Source organism: Ailuropoda melanoleuca, chromosome 5, assembly GCF_002007445.2.
Source record: "Ailuropoda melanoleuca isolate Jingjing chromosome 5, ASM200744v2, whole genome shotgun sequence".
NCBI lineage: Eukaryota > Metazoa > Chordata > Mammalia > Carnivora > Ursidae > Ailuropoda > Ailuropoda melanoleuca.
The window spans coordinates 2,681,019-2,698,275 of record NC_048222.1 but is presented as its reverse complement, the minus strand read 5'-3'; the positions used below and the strand labels follow the sequence as shown (position 1 = coordinate 2,698,275).

Here is a 17,257-nt window from a genome sequence, read left to right as displayed (position 1 = left end):
TCAGGTAGTCACCCCCAAGGAGCTGATACCTTGGGTCCACCCCTCATTACTTCCTCCTGTCTGCTTGTCTCACAGTGGTACGTGCACACGCGCTTGTGAGTGCACACACACACGCACACACACACGTGTTGCCCTTGCTCGAGAGCGGAGCCCTCTGGTGCTCATCTGTGTGTTCCTTCCACAGCCGCATTGAGCTCTTCGATCCCTTCAGTGTGATTGATGGATGTGTGTGCCTGTGTGGAATTTTTGCATCAGGCCTGCTGAAGGGTGTTAGATGTTACAGGACTGACTTGTGCAGGTGGAACTGATTCATTCTCTTAGAGACACGAGCAACATGATCAGTCCGGTCTCCTCGGCATGCACACCAGAACGTTCCTTTTCACGGTGGTGATGTCGTTTGCTCCGAGACCAGCTAGTTGTAGCCGGACAGACAGGCAGGATCCTGGACTCAGACTCTGGACTTGGGCCTTATCTCCAGTGCTCTTGTCTTCCTACCTTCTGCTGTAGATGCTGGGAAAAACCCCTCTCCGTAGACGGTAATTTCCGACCTTGGACGCTGCGGGGACTGACTTCCTCATAACCTGTTCCTTAAGGAAACCAGTGTTACTTTGCTGTTCTAATAACAATTGCCTAATAATTTCCTAAACAGTATTAAAGGTGTTCTCAAGCAGAGGCTGGTGGGAATTGATCTGTGATGAACACAGTTTAATTTCAGTGTGCAATTAGGTGCACTGTTGGTGCATGTGCATAGGAATAGCAGTCCCGGCGTTCAGAAAGGGTCTGCCCCGAGTCAAACCGAAGAATGTGACAGCCTCGTTTCCTCACTGCGTCTGGGATTCTAAAACCTGACATGGTGCTTGCTGCTTGACCTTCTCTGGGCTTTATTCAGCCTGCGAACATATTTTGGTGCAGCCTGTGGAATTTGTGTCTGATGTGTGTGTTTTCTCCCCTCAGAGCGCTGTTGCTGGGCCTGGCTTGCAATCATAACTTGAAGGGGGTTTCTCTTGATCTCAGCAATTGTGAGGTAAGAACACGTTCAGGCTTCGGGTTGGAAGAGATTATAATAGCCTCAAAATTGCTTTGCCTCTTTCCCGGAAAAAGTGTGATGTTGTGAATCCAGAGGGTATAAATGAAGAAAAACACACATTTTACAGAAGTTTCTGATGTTCTGTATTTTGCAAGTTTTATCTACAAACAGCCACAGAACGCCATTCAGAAAGCATTCAAGTGTGTTTTTAATGACTTGGGTTTTTTTTGTTTTTTTCTCTTCATTCTTAGCGCCAGTTGCTTAAGTATTTTATGATGAAGCCTTGAGATACAAAAGCCATAAACTAGCTTTGCCGTTATGAAAAATGTAACATTTTGCATCCCTTGCAGGGGACAGATGCGTGTAACCTGACTTGAATTCAGAGAGTGTGCAAGAGAATGGCTGTCTTGTCATCTGTCTTATTTTTTAGTGTCTTGATTTAAAACAGGAAAATTAAGATGCTTCTCAAAATTACAGCAATTCCAGACCCTTCCTATCAAAGATAATCTGAGACCAAGAGCCTCTCCAGTTTAGAGGGCTCCTGAACTTGGACAGTCTTGAGACTTTCAGTTTGTGTGGAGACCAGTAAGAAAATCCCCAGGTACAAGCCACCTGGCCCCTTTAGAGCCTGACTTTACCCAGCACGTCATATGTGGTTTCTTCTCATCAGGGCTGGAGGGGATGTCCCTTCATTCCTGCTCCTGGGCCTCTATGCCCACTGTTCTCTCTTCCTGGCACACACTTGCCATGTCCTTCTTCCCCAAGGCTCCCCTCTCCAAGGATCTAGGTCAAGTCCAGTCTCCTCCATGCCTGCATTGGACTCCTGGGGTTCAAGCCGAGTTTGGCCTTTACTAGCTGTGCAGTCCTGCATGAATTAGGCGACACCGCAAAATCTCGATGTCTGCATCCGTGAAATGGAGACAGCATTAGTGCTTCCCCTAGTGGCTCGTTATGGGGTTTAGAGGAGCTCTTCTTCGCAAAGTGCTTCCTGGGGCATCTGGGATATATAAGGGTTATTTGCTTTTGTTTATCTGTCTGTAGAATTTCTCCCCTGACTGCTTCAGCCCTTGGTGATCTTGTTCTTTTCTGATTGTCCGGTTCTTTATCATGGTGACGTGCATTTGGACAGTGACCTATATGGTGTCTTGTGTAACTGTTCGGTTAGTGCCTGTCTCTCCCTGCTAGGCTGTACCTTTCCAGAGGATACTATTTGTGTTTTATTCGTTTTTCGTTTCCCTTAGCTCCTAACAAAATGCCAGGTACCAAGCCTAACACTAAATATTGAAGATTAATGCATTACCTCCCTGAAAATCCTGGAAACTGACAAGTATGAAGTCATACCATGTAAATTGTTAGTACAGGATTTTGTTTTTGTTTTTTAAATTTTGAGCTGGGGTTAACACCAGCTGTGTGCTACTTACCAGTCATTTTTTTGGAAAAAAAATGAAAAGCCAAAAAGAACAAAAAACAAAACACATAAAACCCCTAAAAATCTGCACTGTCAAATTTTCATGTGTAAATCAGTCGTCTTCTTTTTTTTTTAAAAAAAAGATTTATTTACTTATTTTAGAGAGAGCATAAATGGGAGGGGCAGAGAGAGAGGGAGAGAGAATCTCAAGCAGATTCCTCGCTGAGCCCAGAGCCCAACGATCATGACCTGAGCCGAAATCAGGAGTTCGACACTTAGCCACCCGGGAGCCCCCAGTATTCTTTTATTTATAAAAACAGACCATATAATAGAAACCAAGTCTGGAAATATGAATTGATTGCTTACCAATACTTTCTTAAGGGATGTGGTGGTAATCAAAACTTTTGTATGGGGGGAGGAGTAAGAAGAATGGGAATAGGAAGGGTTATTCTATCAAAAAAAGCAAATTGGTATACACTTGACTGCTCTAGCTCACGCTACTGAATGGCCCAAATGTTTACTATCCTGAGTAAATATAGTGATTGCTGTCAGTACAACATCTTCCATTTAATTCTGTGATCAAAATGGGAAGGGACATAAGTGATCATCGGGTTCCCATACTTACAGATGAAGAAAGTGGGGTCTCACGACCCTGAAATCATCCGGCTCACTAATGGCAGAGTCATGATGAAAGTATGCTTTCCTGATTGTTGTTAATTATACGGGTAATTATTAGAACATCAAGTATGATTAGACATTTTCTTCTCAAAGAAGTTGTCAGGTACCATATGCCCAAAGAACACTGTGTTATATCGCTATGTAGCTTGTTCTTTAAACTGCTTTGTGATCTGACTGGGAATAACTTTCAATGGAAGTTCTATTTGGCAAACTGATAAAATCGACATTTTTGTAGGTCAGAAATGGCAGACTGTTGGCAATTTCATATGGTTCCACCAAATGGCTAGTAGACTTTTTTTCCTTTATCATTTTTTTCTTAGTAAGGCAAAAATCCAGATCAAATGATTGCTCTCTGATGGTAGGGTTGGCCATTATGATGACAATAATTACAACTTCATTTTGCCCATTCATTTATGGATTCTATGATACAGTGGTACTGCTGAGAGATGGGAACCCTTCAGACTACCTTGGTACCGTGTTCCACCACCATCTTAATGCTTGAATCACAGTCCCGGTGGCCATGTTTATAAAGTCACCTTATATTGCTGCTCGTGGAAATTGGTGAAACACCAAAATTTTTTTAAAGATGTATGTATGTATGTATGTATTTATTAGAGAGAGCACAAGCAGAGGGAGTGGCAGGCAGAGAGAGAAACAGACTTCCTGTGGAGCAGGGAGCCGATGTGGGACTGGATCCCAGAACCCTGGGATCACGACCCGAGCCAAAGGCAGACACTTAACCAATTGAGCCACCCAGGTGCCCCAACACCAAATTATTTTTCTAAATTAAGGTGTCTTGTCACATTTTTCTTCTTACAGATGGGTGTTCAAATCTAACTAGGTTTCGTTTTGCTCCTCTTCACAATAGAGTAAATCTCCTGTAAAGGCGTTAGGAATTACGATATTATCCGGATAGAATGCTTGGCTGTTTGAGTATTAACTGCTAACCCTTTTAATTACTTGATACTTCAGAGCTTAGGTAGTGCTGTCAGAAAAGTCGTTGGCTGACTTGCAAGTTTAAAATTATGCATGTGTCTGTTTTTTTTCTGTTCATTCTGTCTTTAGCTATAGTAGACGCAATCCCATTTACTGCGAGCATGCCAGTCACAGTCATGCAAGAATTCAGCACTTCACGTTCCCTCATGATCAGATAAATCTTCCCACCTGTGGTGGTAGGGAGTGAAACTTTTCACTGACACCATGTCATCTTGGAAGTCATTTCCACAGGGATGACTGACTTGAGGTGAGGGGCTGACCGAAAAGAGTCACCTGTCCGAAGTATAGTACTGGACAGTGTCTGATATGGGCACTGAACAAGTTCATTGTCCCCTCATGATGCCTCTCATACAACAGTCTACCCCATGCATGGAAGCAAAGAACAAATGGGAAAAACGATCAAGTCTTTGTATATTTATAAGTAAATTTGTTCCTTTTATTATAAAGTAGCTACTTGCCACTGGTTAATTTTAAAATCAGGTTTGTATGGGTGTTACAGAAAATAGATGGCCGCCATCTAAGATGGTGGTTGAGTTTATTGGGAGGAGAGAGGAAAGTAACTTTCAAGTCGGAATGGTTTACAGAGATGGAAAGGGGATACGGTCAATGATGCTGTAATAACATTGTACAGTATCAGATGGTGACCACACTTATCATTGTGAACATTTAAGGTATAGAGTGGTTGAGTCACTATATTATACACCTGAAATGAATATAACACTGTGTGTCAACCACTTGAGTAGATTTTTTTTTTTAAGTGTACATAGGAAGCTTTGAATAGCTTTGTTTAAGCAAATGATTTTTGATTTTAGCATTGCTGCTTCCTTCACTGTTCACGCTCACCTTTCCTGGTGAGTTGTTCCTGTGGTTCTCAGACTATTTCTGTATTTCCCCGAAAGAGGCATTTCACGTCCATCAGTTTGAATGAGAGCAGAGATTTATATTTACTGCTATTAAAAATAAAAGTACCATGCCGGTGTTTACAAGTTATGGTGTTGCTTTCCTCCAATACAAACATCATTGTTCTTTGGAAACCTAAATCCAAAATTTGAGGCTGCAGTCTTTTGATCTTTGAGGGCTAAGTTAAAAGTATTGAAATTAAGCTTTCATTTACAGATAACAGCTCTACTTAGAGGGGAAAAAAAAAACTGAGTTCCTTAAGGTGCCCCCCCATGAATTATGTTACCAGTTCCTTTTCTTTCCCTTGGTCTTTTCAGTACCAACAAGGAGTCAACTCTCTAGGAAAAGGATTGCAAGTAGTCATGGGAGACAAAAGGGGGTCATCGCAAAGGGTGGGTGCTTTGGAATCAGAAAGGTGCCCTTTGAAACCTGGCTCAGCCACTTGGCATGCCTTCCTTCAGCCTTTGGTTCTCACCTGTGGAATGGAGACTAACAATCTGCGGGACAGTATTTGGCGCCGTGCCGAGCCTGGCACATGTGAGCCATAATTTGGGGAGGAAGAGGATTACTACAGTGAAGCCTTATTTTGAATGTCAGAATTCACAGCATGGGTCAGTGTGGCCTTTCTGAAAATTTTTATTTAGAAGCCATATAAATATTTTGCCTTTTCTGAAGCATTTTTGGGAATGCTTCAAAGTTATTTTAAATCTTTCAAGAAGAATTAGTCTCATCACTTAGAGTCATACCTGATTTCGGACACAAAACCGTATCACCCTCTATAGCCTGACTTGTCTCCGAATGGCCTGTGGCTGATCCTATTTCATTCTCAAAGGGGAAGGATTCTGCATCCTTGTGGATGTTCAAAGAAATGTGTTCTATCGCCCCCAAGGTTAGTTCCAGAGGAAACGTCTCAAAGCTGTTTTACATGGTAGTGGTGAAGTTGGCGTTCGTACGTATTCTCCCCACATACCTGACCACCCGAAGGGAGGCAGTGGGTCTGTCATTCTGGCCTGTGTTGAGAAATCTTTTCACGGTCCTACTTCAGGAGAGTAGTAAGTGCTGCCACTTCTGGCTTACTCTCCTTCCCAGTGAGAGAGAAAAATCTCCAAGGCTTCAGAGGAGACACAAAGGCTAATTACAGCTGAGGATGAGGTGTAGATCTGGGTGTAGTTAGCTCTTTGAAGGAGAAACTTCCCTGCACGTCGTTCCACAGTTCACGGCAACGAGGCTTTGACGATGCGTAGGAGGAAGAGCCCCCGATACTACAATCTGTCATGAGTAGGGAAGCGAATAGGCACTTTTGAGGCAGTTCCGTTCACCGGGCTTTGAGGCGCGAAGGCAGATGTGCTGTGGAGGGGGGGTGTCTAACTGTACCCCCGCCACGGATCAGTTTCCTATTGGGCCCACGTGGGATGCAGAGTGGAAACTGCTGTCACAGCAGGAAGCATATTGGAAGCAATATAAAACACACAACTGTTTGCACCTAGGAAATGACTGTCTCTATCTATCTTCTTAGGTTCTGAATTGCCGTTTGGCATCAGACCCTGTTGGCAGGAGGACAGTTTGAACCCGATCTTGTCAAACCATTTTTTTGTCCTTTGGAGAAACCTGCGCTATTCACAGTTCTATGCGAGAAAATTTCCCAGGATTAAAAAAAAATGTTTTTCATTGAAATGGGGACCCCTGTAGAAGAACAATGACAATTTGGGGGGGTTATTTTATATTTAAATCTGTAATATTTGCCATATCTTTTTAAGTGGCAAGTGATCTTGAAGAAGGAAAATGAATTATTTTTAAAAAATACTTTATTTTAGAGAGAGGGAGACAGAGCGCGCGGGGTGAGAGGGAGAGAAGCAGACTCCCTCCTGAGCGGGGAGCCCCCGACACAGGGCTCGATCCCCGGACCCTGAGATCATGACCTGAGCCAATAGCAAAGCCTCGGACGCTCTACCCGCTGAGCCACCCAGGTGCCCCATAGGAAAATGAATTATTTAAAGTTCTGTCTAGATTTTAGTTTTCCTTGCTTCTCCTTCCCCATTACGGCTACTTGAGTTAGCTGCAACTGTTCACTTAGAACTGTGAGTGACATCTGACATGTTCCGCCCTTCTTGAGTGAGAGGACATTTGTCTGTGGAAAGAAACGTGAGTTATTTTTAACGTTCCAGAAGTATTCAGTGATTCAGTCACATTGACTCCTCTTTGATCTTGCTTTCTTTTAAATAATGCCAGCGTGTGGGATCCAAATGAGGGTAATTTAAAAACCAGTTTTACACACACACAGGCAGACACAGCCTCTAATTATGCAAATTCCTTGAAAAGGATTTTCATTTACAGTAATGGAAAAGCTTTTACTGTTTTGGGAAATCTTTAGCTTTGGGGGAGTTTGAGGCATCTAATAACCTGTGAATTCAATCGGATGTTCTTGGTAACTGAGGATCAGTTATTTCCTTAAATTTTTGTCGTTGGTTTTAAGGGTGGATTTTAGTTGGAAGTGGTTTTCTGGCTCTTGCTTTTTTACATGGTATGTTGATAAAGGCTTCAGCGTCTCTGTTCTGTTTACTGCTGATAACATGTTTTTATTTTTTCCTCCTTGGGCTTTCCTTAGCTTGGTCACTGTGTAAGTACTTTATAAATCAATAAATTGGGGTCTGTGGATATATTTCATTATTCTTTAACTATTGGAAAGTCTCAGTTTTATGGGTATATACTAAGATATCAGTTAAGAGTATTTGTAAAATAAACAGAATCGGGCACTTAAATGTCACCTGCATTTTCCGTCTCTGTAAATGGATTATTTCTACTGTACTTGATAATAATCACAAGTAGAGATTTTCTTGTAGAAATTTTACTTCTCAACAGAGACCTCACTAACAGCAAATAATCAAATTGTGGAGACTTAAGCACTTATGTTTATCTTCTCAAAAGCACCATTTTTTCATGCTCTGAATATCAAATGATGTTTCTTTGAAGTGTTTGCCTGAAATATTTTTTGCTTTAACTTTGACATAGTCTGAATGTACATTCACTTCTTCGAGTATTAACCAGCTGTGATCTGAAGCCGTGCTTCTCAAAACTATTTGTGGTGAAGAACCTGGTTGTTATTGTCTTTTTTTTAATTTCCATTTTATCATAAACCAATGCTTTTGCAAAAATATAATAAATATGTAAAAAAGAAAGATTTAAAAAGACGTAAAAATATAAGCCCTCAGTTTTTGTTAATAGATGCAACAGACCTAAAATCATTATTACTAAGGTTTCTAAGATATTTATAGTCAATTTCTGTACTTATTTTACCTAAGACCTGCCCGTGGACCACACTTTGAGCAGCAGGCTGCTGGGGCGAGCTAGAGATGATGTGACAAAGCTGGGCTCGGGGCAGGTGGGTAAGCTCGAGAGCACCTGGGAGTACAGCCACGTATAGTAAAACCATTTGCTGACTCTTGGCAGTTGCTCCACACTCTGGGTTATAAGCCCCTCAACTGTGGAGTTAGTTGTCTTGGTTTCCCCGGAGTGTGTTGTAGACCAGCCTCCTGGGCAGGTCTGTCTCTGCGACGCTCCCCTTCACCGTTCACGGCAGGCCCCAGAGTAATCTGCTGTCGCCGCAGAAAGTAGGGAAGGCTGAATTTGAACACCTCCACCGAAATACTCCTGTGTAAAGAGCAGTCCCAAAGATCTGTGCAAAGACTCCGCTTGACACCCAAGCAGGCAGGGAAATTGACAGGTTTCGGTTCCGGGTACCATAAAAATATTGCATCTAAAATAGTGAAATAAGGATTCTTTAAAGTCTTACATCAAAACTTGCACAAGTAGGAAGTAGCATTTTGCATTTTACACTTGGTAGAGAAGTTGAGATGAATTTCAGTTTTCTTACATCAGTAGAGAAACCACCATGTTCGCTTGATACATAATAGGTTCCCAATAAATGATAGTTTCTTTACCCTATTAAATAGTAAGTTTGCCAAGCCAAGGGGCCACAGCTCGGGAAATTTGCATCCTTTACAATCCTTTACATATAGTAGGAACTCAAACAGTTGCTGAGTGGAAAACAAAAAGCTCTTCTGACCTCTGTAGATACGCTTTTGGTTTCATGGGAAAAGATGCAAAGTATTGAGTTTTACAGGTTGCCTGTCTCTTTAAAATAAATTAGGTCATGAAATGAGAATTAGTTTTGCTATAAGCCAACCATCATAATATTTTAAATTGCTCTAACATCTCTTTTTTCTGTGGCCCAATGAGTTTGTACAAATCATTTTGTCATCACCTTTTGCTGTTTACTCTGTAATCGTGAGACCGCCCACCCTTTTGGTGGGATGACAAAATGGGTCCTCCCTGAAGTGGTTGACAGTCAACAAGACTCCATCTTCCTTGTCTCCTTTAGTGGTTTTGCTGCTACTCAGTGGAGTTCTACCTGAAATCTGGAATAATCAAACAAAATCTGTGCAGTTTCTTGTGTATAAAAGGGATTTGTTAGGGGTCCAAAGGTCAGAAAGGAAGCCAGTGCATGAGGGCTGACAGAGGCTGTGTGGCCCATGCTGACAGAGTATGGGCTCCATCCACCTTTCTAGCGATTTCCAGATTTCTGTGGTATGGGAAACAGTAGCAGTGATGAGTGACCGGCTCTTTGCCGTTGATGGTAGCTACGGAGTTGATAAACTTTCGGAGACTCTCTCTCCGGCTTTTCATTGGTTGGGTTCCACCTCCTGTCATGACTGCTTTAGCTTGTGCGTGGTCTGTTTCTCCAGCTGCGATCAGGAGGTGCGCAAGTGCTAGAAGGCTGCATCGCCGAAGTCCACAACGTCACCAGCTTGGACATCTCTGATAATGGTAAGTCCCGAGTCGGAAAAAAACCAGGAATATTATTTGAAGGAGGTTAGTAAGGGGAAGATAGAAAGCCCACCCTAGACAACACTTTAACGAACGTGCTATCTCACTTCTTGACTAATAGGGCTGTTAAATTTAACAGAGTTTATTTATGGAAGAAATCAATGCCAAAGTCTTACTAAGTTGATACCATGGCCAAAAATGCAAGAGAACAAGTCGATTAAAAAAAAATTGTCAATAGAATATTGATAACGATCTTGATCTGACCTTTTGCATTCTTGGTGATGATATAATAAAATCCTTGTTTATTTACTCAGAAACTTGTTTCATTAGCTTCATTCCTGCCAATTACAGTAGCATGTGAGTAGGAGCCTGTTAAGTTCGCATAGGCAACTGCAGTTACTACCAGCAAATGGGATTTGGGAATCTTCTCTTACACAATCATGGGTGGAGATGAGACTCATCCTTTCCCGTTCCTTGCTGACTTGACTTAGCCACTGATTGTATAAGAGGTTTAGGTAAGTCTTAGCAGAGAATGAGTTTATCCCTGTGAAATAAGAGGACATGAAAAGAGAGCAAAAAATTTCCTTTGAAAATGAACGATTAGAATCCCAGGGCCCTCAGGAGGTAGAGAAAGTCATCCGAGTTCATGTCACCTTTGCTTGGTTGTGTTCTGGCTGAGAATTTACTTATACTCATGTGTTTTGATTCTCTGCTTACTCTGATTCTTTCCAGGTTTAGAATCTGACCTATCCACCTTAATAGTGTGGCTCAGTAAAAACAGATCAATACAACACCTGGCATTAGGCAAAAATTTTAATAATATGAAATCCAAGTAAGAGTTTTGAATTTTTTTTATATGACAATGATGAAAATAAGCAACCTTGTGAAAGCTTTTGATTTGATTCCACTGTCTTCATCTTTAAAATCTCTTTAGAAATCTGACACCTGTGTTGGACAACTTAGTACAGATGATTCAAGATGAAGAATCGGTGAGTGTTATTTCTACCGAGTTAATGTTGCTACGTTTTCAGATAATTTGATCTACATACACCATTTCTGTTGGTTTTTTTTTTTAATGGAATAAGTATTTATGCTTTAGTACCATTAGAGAATGAATTTAAAATTGCTTACTCTTCATTTCAACTCATTAGTAATTAAAGGAAGATTGTAACTAAAAGATTAAAAGAAGTATAAATTGACTCGTAAGCCCATCTTTTAATAATAAGACTTACTGCTTCCTAACTTCACCTGATGCGCTAATCTGCAATGATGAATTTCTTTCAGTCTAGTTGACTTTCTGACCTTATATCATGCTGGGAAACAGCAGATTGCTAATTTGACTTTTGTCTAGTGATTACGCAGAATTACAAAAGACGAAGAAAGTCGGTCGCCCATCGCAAATTGCTTCTAGGGCTCTAGTGTCCTTCTAGGTCTTTTCCCTGTAGTTGCTCCTGGCCAAGACTTGGTTCTGGGTAAAGAAATTTAATTTTAAATAGTATCCTGTTGTGCTGCTCTTTAAAATGCATTAGAAAAAAGAAAAAAGATATATATTTTTAAGATTTATTTATTTAAGAGAGAGTGCAAGCATGAGCAGGAGGGGCAGAGGGAGAGGGAGAGAATTTCAAGCAGACTCTGTTCACAGCGAGAAGCTGGATTCGGGGCTGGATCTCATGACCCTGAGATCGTGACCTGAGCCAAAACCAAGAGTCAGATGCTTAACTGACTGTACCACCCCGGCGCCCCAAGAAAATGATATTTTATGGACAAGGCAAGAGCACTCTACTATTAATTCCTTTAACTTAAACCCGGTGTATCTTATATTTTGTACCTTGTATTTTACTGATGCTCTGTAAGTTTGTCTACTTCTTGTTTTAGTCCTGTTTGGCCACCAGCCAACTTTTATGGTTCCTAAAACCCAAATCAACGTGTATTCCTACGACAAAGACTCACATTATTAAGGTTTTGTGATAGCTACTTTGTAGGTCGTAAGAGTGATTTCCTTTATGAATCAGGAGATATGACACATTTTTTAAAAGTGTCGTTTTTCCTTTTGAATTCATACAAGGTAGTAGCAAATTCTATTAGGACCGTAAGCTAACTTTTCTGAGCAAGCTAAGGGGCCAGGAGAGGTGGAGACTGGAACTTTCCCTCGCCTGTCCTTGCCCACACCCCTCCGTGTGGTCTAACCTGGAGGGCCAGAGAGAATTCGGTTGTCCTGGCTTCTCATTGTGTGGATATAATTTCCAACCTGTGGGCTAGAAATGAAACTCATTATTATTTAATGAATGTGGGCACTTCTCTTTGTCCTCATTTGGTAACACACTCCTTGTTTTGTTACTTTTATATGGGTTATTAAAATTAGGGGCATAAATCAGAATTGATGCAGTTTTGCATATGTAATTTGACTTTATACCAACCTGCTTTGAGTTTCTGATTTCCCAGTCATGGCCCAGTTTTAGAAGATTGAGGAAGCTAATATTGCAGAATCACGTTTGATGTTCATCCCCAGATACTTGTTTCTTAGTGCATATTTTAGGAAAATTTACATTTTAAGAAAAATAGATTTTAAAATTGCATGTTCTGCTTATTACATGAGGCTCTTCTGTTTCTGTAATTCCAAAAGTCCCTCACTTAAAAACAATCTTGATATTTAAAACACACCTCAAAACATATTTGCAGGTGGGAAAGTTTGGTATGTAAATGTGAATTCTGTCAAGTTTCGATTTTGAGAAGCATGCCGCTAATAGTATACGGTGGGAAGAGCTCTTTCTGTTCATGTCATTGAAAAGTAGGTGGCTTTTTCAAAAAGCAATTACCTTCTATTTTTTTCCTACTTCTGAATTAGTAATGTGCAAAACAATTCAGAATGATTAGGAGTGGAGTCTTGCGACTCCAAAAATTCCACCAATAACTGACACATTTGGGCTCTCATTTTAGTTTTGAAGGTTTTTACATCAATAAAATCATCTCTTGCTTTGTACGTCCTGACCCTGTGTTTATAGAGCCTGTTCTTTGACGGCCCCTGGAATAATATCTTCACCTCGTGTGGCACGTTGTATTTGGTTGGAAAACCGACATGCCTGGGGTGCCAGTGTCACTTTCAAGTATAGAACATGCTTGTCAGGCTGCTGTGCCTGGAGCCCTGGGACAGTGACGCAGAGGGCCCAGGATGACCCGATGAAGTATTACGCACAAACCCGGGTTGTAACCAGCGAAAGCGAACGTGTTTCTCCTGGGAGTGCCTGTAGCCAAGAGACAGAGTCTCAGGTTAAGCGTGTTCAGCTATGAAAAGAGATAGTAAGATTTCAAATAGTAATATTACATGGAAGTGCAGTAAATCAGGCAGGGGTGACCTTATAAATATGCATGCAGCTCAGGCTGTTCTGTTCACATTAATGACTCTGCCTGTTATTTTTAAGTGTTAACTGGGGTGCAGTCGAGTTTGAATATTACACTGGAATCGGTGCCTGTTAGCTTGGCGACTTGGCAGCTTTCCAGAATGAGGAAGAAGCCGTAATAGATCATTTTTGTAGTAGTTGAATAGAGATTATTGAAACGATGAGAGATGTGATTAGAGCTTTTTATTAAAGGAACACTGCATTTGTTTTCATTTACAACATTAAGGTTCCTGAGGCTGAAGCATTTTAGTTAATTTTTTTTTCCCCTTTCCTTGAACGTGGGATGTTAGCATGAATGCAGCCTCACAAAAGCTGCCTGCGTCTAAAGATTCGCAGACTTTCTGGTTTCCAGGGCCTTAGCACCTGCCATGCCACTCCATTTTAGAAATTTGATTCAACTTCACACATTACCTTTTGATTTTTACCATAGCTGTATTAAGCTTAGAAAACATGGCCAGATTTGGACAGTAAGGACAGTAAGGTGGTCGCTTGTTAAAACTAGTCAAGCACGCGATGCAGCTTTGCGGATAACTGAATCTGGAAGCCTTCAGTGCCCCCTCCCGCCTCCTGCAGCCTTTTGGCAGACGCACCTTGAACAAGTCAGCGTCCAGTGGTTGAGTGGGTACAGATAGACACCAGGCGGTGTGTGCGGGGCCTCCAGACCTCTGGCACATCTCAGGAGCCCCGATCCCATGGGCCGTGGTGGAGCATAGATGGCCCTAGCTGCCGTTTCCAGTGTCCCCCTCCCTGTAATGTCAGCCTGCTTATGAGTAAGCATCTAGAGCTATGTAGTATGGCTGGGCCACTCGAGACCACCTGAAGCCATCCGGGAAACATCCAGATCCCCCAAGGGAAGACCGAGCGCTGATGGTCGGGGCCACATTGGTTCAGGTTCTAGAATTCTCCCCACTTTATTAATAACATTCTGGCTGACTCAGGAATTGCAAATTCAGATGCCTATGGGGCTGGGCAGGAGGCATAAACAAGTAAAGGGAACTAGGGTAGGGAGGGGTCCTCTTCTTTTTTCGGGGCCAGATAGAACTTGCCTCTGGGCCACGTGGTTTTCAGTCCCCAGCTTAAATGGACATAGAGACAGCTGGTTTGGATTCGCCATCCAGCTTATGACAATAAAAAAGTCACAGACGTTTGTCTTTCTCTCTTTTTTAAAAAAATTTATGTCTTCTGATTGGTACTTTTAAGATAAAACGGAGGGTGATTGTCAAAAGGACCAAGGATAAGCTACAAGGGGTCCAGAGGGCAAAATCCATCCCATTCAGCGACGTTCTGCGTGACCTCGGTTGAATCTGTGTTTTATTTGGGAGATGGGGATAATAATACTGAGTGTATAACACCTAACTGTTGGGGGACTCTATGAATAAAAACATGTAAAAAGCTGTAACGGTGGTTAAGGATAGTACGTGTTCAGTAAATGTCAGCTATTATTAATCTTGGCTGGCTTTTATTTTGCATTTGTCCTCAGCTAGTGTTTTACGATGTCATTTCACCTTGCATAAAAATAGAATGGGTGTGAAGGGGTACATAGCCATACAGAAGCTCGGAAATTTCTGTGTGCTCTTCTTATTTATGTCTTCCTGTCCCCCACCTCATAAGAGCTGGCAGGGCCACTCCAGGTGTCTTTCCACGCTTCCCTTAGGAGAGAGGCGGCCAGTGTTCAGCACTGAAACACAAGCTTTCCGTGTCTATCCCGAACCTTCGGGCCCCATTCATCAGCATCTTCGAGCCAGAGTTTCAAAATGAGACACTCGGGGTGCAGCGGGTACCCCCCCGGTGACTCTCCTTGAAGTGGGCCATGGAGAGCAGAGGCTGCTTCCGTCACACTGTGTCACTGCTAGCTGCCTCTTGTTCCCTCCTCAGCCCCTGCAGTCCTTGTCCCTGGCTGACTCAAAACTCAAGACCGAGGTCACCATCATCATCAATGCCCTGGGAAGCAACACCTCCCTGACCAAAGTGGACATCAGTGGGAACGGAATGGGGGACATGGGAGCGAAGATGCTGGCCAAAGCATTGCAGATCAACACAAAGCTCAGGTACGCGGAGGTGAGGGTGCCCCCTAAGGAGGACCCCAGGAAGCTCTGGAAGAGATTCTGGCCCCCCAGCACTGGAGAGCCGGCTGTGCCCAGTGGGGCCTGAGTTTCCCATGAGGCCAGCTGGGAAGAAGAGGCAACCGTTTCAAGTCTTTTGTCAAAATACTGGGGTTGGGGGGCGCCTGGGTGGCACAGCGGTTAAGCGTCTGCCTTCGGCTCAGGGCGTGATCCCGGCGTTATGGGATCGAGCCCCACGTCAGGCTCTTCTGCTATGAGCCTGCTTCTTCCTTTCCCACTCCCCCTGCTTGTGTTCCCTCTCTCACTGGCTGTCTCTATCTCTGTCTAATAAATAAATAAAAAATCTTTAAAANAAAAAAAAAAAAAAAAAAAAAAAAAAAAAAATACTGGGGTTGGCAGGGATGGGGGGATTCCAAAGGTACACATTGTGATTCCTGTGAGCTGTTGTCTTAATAATTTCCATCGGGGCATAAAACCCAACTGAGAACTGTGCAGTGACCTGTTTCACGGTGTTGGAAGCTGTGAGGGGAAGGGCAGTGAGCAGAGCTGGGAAGACTGAAGGTCCTGCAGGCGGTCCTTCCCTGTCCTTGACTGTGAGCCCGTCTTCCATCCCCTCCCCCACTGCTGCCAGTATGAAGACTTAAAACGCAAGGGATGCAGGAGGTTCCCTGGTTAAAGGCAAGTTCGTGTGGGGTGCTAACTGTTCTGTGAAGTGGTTTTCAACCACTTGTAGCATTTCCCAAGTGTGGCTTCTCTTAAGGACTGGCTATGTGGTAACCATTTTTATTAAGGACCATGTAACCATTTTTATTAAGGACCACATAACCATCCGTCCTTCAGAGAGATCCAGTTGCTCCAGAGTCCAGCATCTGGTAAAATGAATATTGAATTCACATTGCTCTTCAAGGGGCTCTTTCTTGATGTTTCTGGATGCTTCCCTTGCCCTCCTGAACTTTCTGTCCACACTGAAGCCAAAAACTGCAACAGTTTCTCTGAAGGTCAGAGTGTATGTAAAGAAAGTCCTTGAGATCAGGAAGGGAAAGCAGTTAGAGGTGTGATTCTTGGATCAGACAAATAAAAGCTGCTTCAAGTGTCAGGTGAATTGACAGACACCAAAATACCTCTGAAGTGTTCACACTCTGAAAGGGAAATAGTACTTTTCTTCCAAAATAGACTCTGTCTTTAAAAAGTAAACAACGTCCTACTTATAGAAACCAAGGCTTTACCAGCAGAGTGAGAACTTTCTGGGATGGCTGATCATACCATGTCAGGGCAATGATGAAAACAAGACAATATGACAGGATTCCTTCTAGTTATCTAGAATGGAAAAAGTCTCAGGACCTGAAATTCTTTGTGTTGGACAAGCATCTTTTATAAACAGCTCTAGCTTCAGACGTGAGTACTAGAAGACTATTTGGAGAATATGTTGAGAGAGTATCAGAGAAATCAGGGTTTAGAGTTTTCTGGCTACAAAGCATCGGGTAACGTCATGGCAAGTTAATGAGTGTGCTGTTGCTTTTAAGCTTGGTTTTCTCATACCAGGTGAGCAGTAAATGGGTTAAGAATGTGATGTTGGAGAAAATGCCCGTCCTTGCTGTGTTTAAAACTAAGTTGATGTTATTCCTTGCCTAGCGTGCTAAAATACTTAGATGACGTTGTCTGTGAGACTTTTGTCTTCAGTAGGAGAATCGTTTCCTCCATCCCTAAATGTCTGATCATTTATGTGACTTGGTCTTCCAACAGGACTGTCATATGGGACAAGAACAACATTACTGCACAAGGCTTTCAAGATATAGCTGTGGCAATGGAAAAGTAAGTTTTAATTAGGACTTCTTTCTAGAAAATACAAAGGAACCAATGGTGTCTGTGTTACCTGTGGTGTGATGGAGGTAGCAATGGGTTTGGATCCAGAAGATTTGGGTCTGAGTTAGCCAATGCTACCCAGCCATGGGATGTGGGGAAA

At 42.5% G+C, this 17,257-nt stretch overlaps 1 protein-coding gene across 1 annotated transcript in view; it reads left to right on the top strand.

Moving 5' to 3' along the window:
• CARMIL1 (capping protein regulator and myosin 1 linker 1) overlaps positions 1–17,257 on the top strand; it is a 301,196-nt gene that overhangs the window by 184,439 nt on the left and 99,500 nt on the right. Inside the window, exons 17-23 of the mRNA XM_034660237.1 lie at positions 955–1,024; positions 7,615–7,626; positions 9,752–9,833; positions 10,566–10,665; positions 10,768–10,822; positions 15,107–15,279; positions 17,038–17,106. Of these exons, the coding sequence (XP_034516128.1) occupies positions 955–1,024; positions 7,615–7,626; positions 9,752–9,833; positions 10,566–10,665; positions 10,768–10,822; positions 15,107–15,279; positions 17,038–17,106 (561 nt within the window). The remainder of the gene's footprint in view (positions 1–954; positions 1,025–7,614; positions 7,627–9,751; positions 9,834–10,565; positions 10,666–10,767; positions 10,823–15,106; positions 15,280–17,037; positions 17,107–17,257) is intronic.